Genomic DNA, 10,451 nt, shown 5'->3' on the forward strand with positions numbered 1-10,451 from the left:
ATGGGAAAGAGTAGTCTCTTCAACAGATGGTGCTGGAAATACAGGATATCCACATGCAGAAGAGTGAAGTTGCACCCTGACCTCACACCATGCACAAAACCAACACACAGTGTTTCAGGGACCTAAGTATAAGAGCTAAAACCATACAATTCTTAGAAGAAAACATAAGGGAAAAACTTTCATGACCTTTGAAATGGCAGTGATTTCTTAGATATGATACCAAAAGTACAATCAACAAAAGAAAAAATAGGTAAAATGAGCTTCATTAAAATTCAAAGCTTTTGTACCAAAAAAGGTTAAGAAAGTGATGTCAGCCTACCAAATGGGAGAAAATAGTTGGGATCTTACATCTGATAAGGGTTTGATATCCATAATGTATAATGAACTGCTACAATTCAAGGTGAACAACTCAGTTTTAAAAAGGGCAAAGGCCTTGAATAAACATTTCTCTAGAGAAGATACGCATGACTAGTAAACTCATGAAAAGATTCTTAACATCATTAGTCATCAGGGAAATGCAGGTCAAAATGAGAGTATCCATTTCACACTGGCTATTACGGCTGCCATTAAAAAATGGAAAATAAGTGTGAGGATGCAGAGAAATTGGAACCCTTGTGTATTATTTATGGGAATGAAAGATGGTTCAATCACTGTGAAAAGCAGTTTGGTGGATTCCTTAGAAAGTTAAATGTAGAAGTACTATATGATCTGGCAATTCCAGTTTTAGGAATAGATCCTGTATAATTGAAAGTAGGGACTCAAACTAACGTTTGTATACCAGTGTTCATCACACTTTTATTCATAATAGCCGAACAGAGGAAACAGCCCAAGTCTTCTTTGACAGAATGGATAGACAAAATGTGATGTGCCTGTGCAATGGAATATTACTCAGTACTGAAAAAGGAAAGAAGTGCTGGTACATGGTCGAACTTTGAAAGCAATATGTTCAGTGAAATAAGCTGGCACAGAAGGCCAAATATTGTATGATTTCACTTATATAAGATATCTAAGTGAAACAAATTAATAGAGACAGTAGGTTAGAGGTCAACAGGGGTTAGAGAGAAGGTAGAATGGGGAGTTAGTGCTTAATAGGTACAGGGTGATAAAAATGTCACGGTGAATATAATACCACTGAAGTGTACACTTAAAAATGGTTAAAATGGGAAGTTTTATGTATGTTAATATAATTTTTTTAAAAATATACCATGTGCACTTTATACTCACTGTTTTCCCTTTTTTTCTCTGTATTAAAGTGAATATAGGTGTTTTATTACATAATATCATTATCACTACTAATAACAGTAATAATTCATTGTTGTCTCATATCCCATCCGTAATAAATTGCCATGGTTGTCTCCCAGCTTCTTACTTTTGTTTTCTTTGAATTGAGATCTAAGTAAAGTTTACACATTACTTACTTCTTTTTTTTTTTTTAAGATTTATTTATTTCTCTCCCCTCTCCCTCCCCCGGTTGTCTGCTCTCTGTGTCCATTCACTGTGTGTTCTTCTGTAACCGCTTCTGTCCTTGTCAGTGGCACTGGGAATCTGTGTCTCTTTTTGTTGCGTCATCTTGTTGTGTCAGCTCTCCGTGTGTGTGGCGCCACCCTTGGGCAGGCTGCGCTTTCTTTCGCGTTGGGCGGCTCTCCTTATGGGGCGCACTCCTTGCACATGGGGCTCCCCTACACAGGCGACACTCCTGTGTGGCACGGCACTCCTTGTGCGCATCAGCACTGAGCATGGGCCAGCTGCACACGGGTCAAGGAGGCCCAGGGTTTGAACCACAGGCCTCCCATGTGGTAGGCGGACACCCTATCCATTGGGCCAAGTACACATTACTCTTAATAGTCGTCTAAAAAAAAAATACAGTCGTTTTGAGTCTTGGGAAGCCGATGTGACTCAACTGATAGAGCGTTCACCTACCACATGGAGGGTCCAGGGTTCGATTCCCAGGGCCTCCTGACCCGTGTAGTGAGCTGGCCCACGTGCAATGCTGCTGTGCGCGAGGAGTGCCCCCTGTGTAGGGGAACCCCACGTGCAAGGAGAGGCGTCTTGTGTGAAAAAAGCACAGCTCAACCAGGATGGCACCGCACACATGGAGGAGAGCTGATGCAGCAAGATGACAACCAAAAAGAGTTTCCCAGTGCTGCCAGACAATGCAAGCAGACGCAGAAGAAAACACAGCGAATGGGCACAGAGAGCAGACAATGGGGGGAGGGGAGAGAAATAAATAAAATAAATCTTAAAAGTCATCTATGTCTCCTTGAATGTTGTGTAGCCTTCCCTCTCCCTTGTCCTTTTTAGTTTATTTATATTTAATGTCAGTATCTTGTTGAAGAAACTGAGTTACTAATCTGGTGGAATGCCCATATTTTGGAGTTACATGCTTGTTTTCATATAGTATCATTTATATTTTGTATCTTCTATAATTGAAAGTTAGCTTAATTAGATCACATTTAACGTTTTGGCAAGGGTACTTTACAAGTGCTGGGTACTTCATATGTCACATCAGAGTCACATAGTGTCTAGTTTTTTCACATTTGTAATCAGTTCAGATGACGGCAGCATGATCTTCCCTTTTTAAAGTTTGCTATCATTTTTTAAACCAGTGGTTCTCAGTTGGGGTGATTTTTGTCCTCTGTGGGATGTTTGGTTGTGTCTGGTGACATTTTCAGTTGTTACTACAGTGAGGTGCTGCTGGCGTTTGTGGGCCGAGGCCTGGGATACTACCTGACGTCCTGCAGTGTGTGGGGCAGCCCCTATAACAAAACATTACCCGGCCCAAATGCCAGTGTGCTGAGGCTGCAGAACTTCACTTCAGGCTTTCATCTGTTGAGATTGTTGTCTGGATCTCCCATTTAATTTAAGGGCTGCAAATTGATTTTTAAATTCTGTTGATCTAAAGAATTTTCTAATTAACTTGGGCTATTTGGTTACCTTGAAGTATAATACATTTTGTACAGAAAAGACAATATAAATGCTTACTTTTTTATTAAGTATAATTTTCAGAATAAGAAGTTGATGCTAGGTTACCTGCAGTGGTGTTCAGGAAGATCTTTTGGAGGTGGGGATGTGGGCTGCTGCTTTAAACATTTTTTTAAAGCTTCATTATGAAACTCATACCTTTTTTTACATACTCCATGTGATTTAATCGTTTGTTTTCAGTATTGCTCACAATGTCCTGTATTTGCTAATGGGAGTTCCTTCATGTTGTCTCCTGTGTCCTTCTGATAATATCCACTTTAGTTTTTGATAGCTTCCTAAATTTCTGGCAGAAGATACTCCAGGCACATCCTGTGTATTCCCTGTCCTAGACCTGGAATCAGCCATTCTTAGAAGGAAATGTAAATAGATAAGGTTGGCTCTTTTATCATTCGGGATAGTTTATCAGTAATTGTTTTTATTTTAATTGAAGTGATCTCGTCATTGTGACTTGAATAATGGTTGCCACATTTTGCTTTTATGCTGTTCATAGGTGTTTTTTCCCACAGATTATTATTTATTGCCCCCTCCTTCCTGGCCCAGCTCCACCCCACTTCCCACTCCCCCCCCCCCCCCCCCCCCCCGCCATGGTTTTGTGCTTGCTGTCTGCTCTCTGTGTGTTCTGTGTCTGCTTGTCTTTCCTTTAGGTGGCACCGGGAACTGATCCTGGGACCTTCCAGAGCGGGAGAGAGGCACTCAGTCTTTTGTGCCACCTCAGCTCCGTGGTTTGCTGCATTTCTTATTGTCTTTCCTCTGTTTCTCTTTTTGTTGCGACAGCTTGCTGTGCCCGCCCTCTGCACGGGCCAGCTCTCCTGTGCAGGTCAGCACTCTGCTTGGACCAGCTTGCCACGCAGGTCAGCATGCCTTTAACCAGGAAGCCCCGGGAATCAAATCCTGGACCTCCTGTATGGTAGATGGGAGCCCAGTCCCTTGGGCCTCATCTGCTTCCCTGTTCATAGGTTATTAATCTCTTTTGTGTTACTTTTGTTTTTAGACCTTGAAGTTATAACTGGTATTGCTGCTGAAGTACCACACATCAGAGAAAGTGTGATGCGAGAAGGACGTCATCTGTGTTTCCAGTTAGTTAGTCCATCGGGAACACCTGTCTCAACTCTTAGTTACATAAGCAGGACAAATCAGCTTGCTGTAGGTTTTTCTGATGGCTTTCTAGCGCTTTGGAATATGAAAAGTATGAAAAGAGAGTAAGTACATGTATTTTCTGTTGACTAGGTTTTTGGTAGTCTCTTTAATTTATACTCAATTATTTATATTTGAAAATTAGCTCCCAAAAAGCATAGGGTAGATTAATGATTGAATGGATGACTGAGTAGGAATAATTTCTAATCTCATTAAATCATAATTTGATATGATAAAGGAATGACTTTGCACATGAATTTAGGTTGATTTCCATGTTTGTTTAAAAGGCATTTCCGTTACCATGGCACTCTATTTGCTCTTAAAGCATAACTATAAAAAAAACTATGTACTTTCATTGTCTGAGTTCTTTCAGATGTGCTTTTCCCCACAATCATCTGTGTGAAGTAGCAGCTAATAAATTGTTCTCACCTGTCAGAAAAGGATTTTTTCAAATCTGTTATAAAATATTGTTTTTATCCTGTCAAAATGTCCCTGAGATATAATCATATTAATACTTTTTGTTAATATCAGTTGTTTTAAAATTGCTGATGACTTAATCATTTATTGAAGGAAGTAGCAAATAGGTATTATAGATATTTTTTAGTTAATCTCTATTAATAGTAGTTTAAATAGATGCCTATTTGATACTCGTTTTTGTCATTTTAATGCTTATTACTTTGTTTTTCTCAGACACTGATATTTTTTCTTAAGTAATTTATCTTACAAATAAGTGGGGGGCAGGGAATCATACTTTCAAACTTTTTGCTCAGTCTAACCGACAAATTAGCACCTACATAATTGGGTTTGGTTGTAATTGTTGCTGAGTTTAATGTGGAGATAAAAGAGAGATAAGAGAGATGGAAAATAGCAAAAAGAGTTCCTTATTCAAACTAGCCAATTTGTTACTGTTGAATTCTTTGATAATATTATAAAGTAGGGAATTATTACACACCCTTAAATGACTACCGAATGTCCCTGGACTTACTCAGAGTCGGCTTTTCTCTAAGTGTCGGTTAGGAAGTGACTGTCCTCCTGCCTGGAACGCCCCTCTGGGAAGGTCACCTCTGCTCTCTGCTCATCTCCTTGTTCAGTCGTTCAGTTCTTTCAATCGGTTCTCAGGTTTTCCTGGAGATTCTGGCTTCAACAACAGTGTTTTCTCTAGCTAGTATCATCTCTTAGCCAATTATGTTTTTTAAAAGATTTGTGGGAGCTCTTCAGGGTTTCTCTTTTTCTGTCTTAGTTGTGGGAAACTGATTCTAAACCCAAAGTGGCTGAGGTTTGTGGCAGTATCATCTTTTTCTAGGGAATTTCTTAATGGGGAGAAGTGTTTAATGATACACTTTTATGTGACTGAAAGACTTAGTTTACACACATATGTTTGTGTTTTAGTAATTCTAACCCTTCCCAGGTCTGTGTGTGTGGCGAGGGGGGAGGGGGTGGGTTCCAGGCCATAGTCTTGATGTTTTATGCCCTCTGTATTTTTGAAGATAAGACAGTGTGGCATGCTCCCTGAAACACTCAGTTTTGGGGATCATTAAAGTATGAAATGTACTAATTTTTTTGTGCCTGATATAGATACTTCACACAACTAGAAGGTGGAAGAGTTCCTGTTTATGCTGTTACTTTCCAAGAACCTGAGAATGATCCTCGCAATTGCTGTTACTTGTGGGCTGTTCAGTCTACACAAGATACGTAAGTGGGATACATTTGGTTTTAAAAAATGTTTGTCAAAAATGGAACAGTATTTATTTTGGAAAACTTTGTACTGCACTATATTGTTTCTCATAGTGAATTAATGAATGGTAGTTGAAATGATTTAATAGATTTTAATTCCGAGATAACAGAAAGGAGAACATGTTCTTATTTGAATGTTATTTCAAGAAGTAATAAGTACAAATAGTAAGTGGGCAACCTCTTGAATACTTTAGACAATTTTTATGGCCTGCTTTCTCTCATAATACTTTTCCCTTTTATAATTTTATTCCTTTTTTCTCTCTTGTTTATGCCTCTCTTTTATTTTTACTTATCCTTACTTTGTTTTTAGCCCTTCTGCTTACCTTTAAAATATGCTCCTGGGTTTAATTTGGTGGTTCTGTCCCTGTCTTTCTGTCATAAGCTTTAACTGTGTTCCGCCTATAGCTAGTGAGGAATGTTTGCTTTCAATTTAATTTTTCACTAAGTTATTTCTTTTCTGATGCTAGCACTGCATAAGTATTGATTATCCCCCCCTTTGGTGTTTAGTTCTTCTTTAATGAAGAAACAGTTACCACAAATAAATGTAGGTTTGTGGTATGTGCTATGCTGTCAACAATTTATTCTTCCCAGTATGCTATCCTCTGGAGGCCAGCTTACCCTAGATCCTCGGTACCTGAACAGTGGTGTTTTGTGGACCCCAAGTGTTTGATTAGGATCCTGAAAGTAGTAGCTCAAGTACCTTTTAGAGAATATGGTGAAAGCTGTAGGAAGGCGTGTGTGTGTGTGTGTGTGTGTGTGTGTGTGTGTGTGTGTGTATTATCACGTACACACATATAAACTTACATGTAATATAAAGGGGCTTACATACAGTGCTCTGTGTTTACCTATGGACCACAAGTCAGGAAACCTGCCTTTTTAAAAATCACTCTTAGACTGATCTCTTAATTTACAAATTAAGTTTGTAATACAATCATGTCCCTTCTTTTTTGTTTTTCCCTGTCATTGAATACCCAGAATCTTAATGGTATTATAAGTAGATGAGTAACTAAATTAGGAAGACAGGTGGTATTGTCTTTTCCCTTTGTCAGAGAAATTGTTTTAACAAAATAGAAGGAAAATAAAATCACTAGAGGGGTCTATACCACCATAAAAATTGTTTTAAGTCGTTGCATCATGCGCATTGATTTATAATAAAAACAACATTTATTTCTCTAATAAGGAAAAGTGAATTGAATACCTGATATTACCTTTAATGTTGATTGTATGTAGAATGTAATACTACAATCTGTTGATTGTATGTAATGTTGTTTGTATTCAACTATACTATTGAATATTCGGGTTTTTAGAGGCTACTTGTCTTTGTTTCATGGCCATGTATTTATCCACTCATTACAATTTTTCAGCACTTGCTGTATGCCAGTACTGTTTTTGAAATATAGCACTGCATAAGACAGATGACATTTCTTTCTGTCTAGAGCTTATATTCCAGTGAGGAACACAGATGGTAAATTAAGAAAATAGACTAGTTCATATATTTAATATAATTTAAGCTAGTGATGTTAAATGAGATGAAGTTGGGAAAGGGGATATGGAGTACGGAGGAGTAAGGGGACTGCTATTTTAGATAGTGCCATTAGCAAGATTTGAATGCTAGGGAATGGGGAGAGCCAAAGGGAGATCTGGGGGGAAGGTTGCAAAAGCCTTAAAGTAAAATGTTTCAAGGGAAAGCTCAAAAGTCAGTGCTCCTGGCTTGAGGACTATCTTTGCTTCATGGCCTCACCTGTAGCCCTCATCCTCATGGATCATTTTAGATAAAAGCCTAGCAAGATGGGGCAAGAGACAAGGAGGAAGCCCGGGCATAATTGCCTCTTAAGGAAGATTCCCTGTGTTTGCCATGACATAATTTTGGTAATATCCCATTGCCCAGAACTTGGCTATGGGTTACCATAACTACCTGCAAAGAAAGCAGGGAAATTTGTAGTATTTATTTTGGGTTCGCCATGGGCCTAACTTAAATGTGTCTATTAAAGTAGGGAGAAAGAATATTGAGTAAACAGTTCTATTATATTCTCTGCCACATAGAGTATCACCTAAAGTGTACAGAGAACTCTAGCTTAATTAATTAACACCAAAAAAAAATGCAAAAGTTATTGTTTAAAAAGGAGACAACAGAAACAACCAAATAAAACAAATTTCTTCAGGGACCTTAGTTTTTGTCACATGCACTTAGTATTGCATAAAACAAGTAAATTTATTTGGAGATTAACAGCTGTTTAATGTAGTGATACTTTTAGTGTGTTTTCTCAGTTAGTTTCTGTTTCTTCCAGCGAAGGGGATGTTTTGAGTTTGCATCTGCTTCAGCTGGCCTTTGGCGATAGGAAGTGTTTGGCATCAGGACAAATCTTATATGAGGTAAGGTAATGGTATGTGAGTTCACATTACAATTTCATTCGTTTCCCTATTTTAAATGTATTACGTTTGTTTTAAGACATTGAAAATTCTTTTTATCTTCATAATGTAGTAGAGGATGTGTTAGATTAAGGATTAGGAGATTACCGGTTTTACCTAAATGGCACTCTTGACTAGGTATCATTTTCCTCTAAAATGAGCCAGGAGAGGTGACCCCGTTTTGTTGCTTTGACTAGTATATCAAACAGTAAGCCATGGGCTAACCTTATAAATAGTGTTGCTGTTACAGTTGTCATAGAGGATAAATTAAGGTGGCCTTTTGGATGAGGACTCATCTTTTTTTCTGGCTGAATTCCTGAGGAAACAGTGGCATGCTGTCAATAGCATATTTTGCCAACCTTTGCATACCTGTCTCTAGAACAAGGTTTCTTAGTATTTGAGTGGTATATGTACGGGTTTTAGGGAATTCATAAAGTCCTGGAATTATATGTGGAATTTTTATGACTATACATTTTTTGGGAATAGACTTGGGGCTATTTGATTATTAAAGGAATTGATGAGCAAAAAAATAGTTTAAAAACTATTCTCCTAGAACAAGAATTTTCTGTGAGAATATAGGAAAAGATTGCTTATCTAGGGTATGTGCATACCAGTCATTATTCTAGTTTACATGCTAACCAGTAGTGCATGAAGGTTCCTGAGTTTAATAACAGCTTTAGAAAATGTATTGGTAATTATTTGAGAGACTAAATCTAGCTTTTTATTTGTGTTTATGATATATAAAATTTTAGAGCCTCTTTCAGCGAATTGTGCTGTTTAGTTTTCTAACTTTATGATTTCTTTATATTATATGAAAACTGTTTCAGTTTAGAGTGTTTAATTTTAGAATTGTTTCTAAGAATCCTAAAATATAGTTAGTGTGTGTTTTATGTTTCAGGGGTTAGAGTACTGTGAAGAAAGATATACACTGGACCTTACAGGTGGCATGTTTCCTTTGAGGGGCAGACTAGTAATACCAGACTTTTGGGATGCCAGAGCATAGAGAAATTTCGATCTCATGGCGACAGGGAGGAAGGCATGAATGAAGGTTGGTTAAAAGCACTCTTATTTTATCATGTAAATTAACTTAAGATTACTAATTTTTATTGGTTTTTATTTTTATTGTTTTTTAAAGATTTATTTATTTCTCTCCCCTCCCCCCCACACCACCAGTTGTCTGCTCTCTGTGTCCATTCGCTGTGTGTTCTTCTGTGTCCACTTGTATTCTTGTCAGCAGCACTGGGAAATTGCATCTCTTTTTTCGTTGCATCATCTTGCTGTGTCAGCTTTCAGTGTGTGCAGCGCCACTCCTGGGCAGGCTGCGTTTTTTTCACGTGGGTTGACTCTCCTTACAGGGTGCACTCCTTGCACATGGGGCTCCCCTACGCGGGGGACATCCCTGTGTGGCATGGCACTCCTTGCGTGCATCAGCACTGTGTGTGGGCCAGCTCCACATGGGTCAGGAGGCCCTGGGTTTGAACCCTGGACCTCCCATGTGGTAGGTGGACGCTCCATCAGGTGAGCCATTATCTGCTTCCCTTTTTTGTTTTTTCCTGACAGTTAAAAAATTGGAATATTAATGATGGAATTTTTTCATAATTATGGAATTTACTTGGTATTTCCTACTCTCCAGATTTCTACGTAAAACTCAATAATTGAATAGAATAGGGTAATGCCCTGACCCTTGTGTTTTTATCTATCTGTTTTTTCATGAGGTACCAGGGATTGAACTGGGACCTCATACATGCGAAGCAGGTGCTCATCCCGCTGAGCTATACCCACTCCACAGTCCCTTGTATTTTAAATCCCGATTTCAAAACAAATAGTCTCCAGTCTTAGTGAATGTGAAATAACAAGCAGAACTTCTCTGCTGAAACTACGTCACCTTGTTTTGTGCATCTTAGTCTCTGAATAGTGTCACTGTATTTTATTTACTTATTTATATTTTGGGGAGGAGGGAGGAACTGGGGATTGAACTAGGACCTTGTACGTGGGAAGCAGGTGCTCAACTACTGACTTATATTTGCTCCCCTCTCTATTCTTTTGAACCATATATACAGACATGCCTGGGTTGTCTTGAATTTTTTGTCTCCTTTAATGTCATTTCTTCTCCCTGAGAAACATCCTGGTATAGTGAAAAATGCATAGGTTTTGGAATTCACCGTGACTTCAGCCCAGCTCTGGCACTGGCA

General features: G+C 38.5%; 1 protein-coding gene across 1 annotated transcript in view; it reads left to right on the forward strand.

Annotated features, from left to right (window-relative positions):
• The window catches only part of AHCTF1 (AT-hook containing transcription factor 1), a 99,091-nt gene that overhangs the window by 21,378 nt on the left and 67,262 nt on the right, over positions 1–10,451 (forward strand). Inside the window, 5 exon segments of the mRNA XM_058275358.1 lie at positions 3,974–4,181; positions 5,692–5,808; positions 8,139–8,223; positions 9,158–9,215; positions 9,218–9,336. Of these exon segments, the coding sequence (XP_058131341.1) occupies positions 3,974–4,181; positions 5,692–5,808; positions 8,139–8,223; positions 9,158–9,215; positions 9,218–9,336 (587 nt within the window).

Source organism: Dasypus novemcinctus, chromosome 13 (genome assembly GCF_030445035.2).
Source record: "Dasypus novemcinctus isolate mDasNov1 chromosome 13, mDasNov1.1.hap2, whole genome shotgun sequence".
Taxonomy (NCBI): Eukaryota; Metazoa; Chordata; class Mammalia; order Cingulata; family Dasypodidae; genus Dasypus; species Dasypus novemcinctus.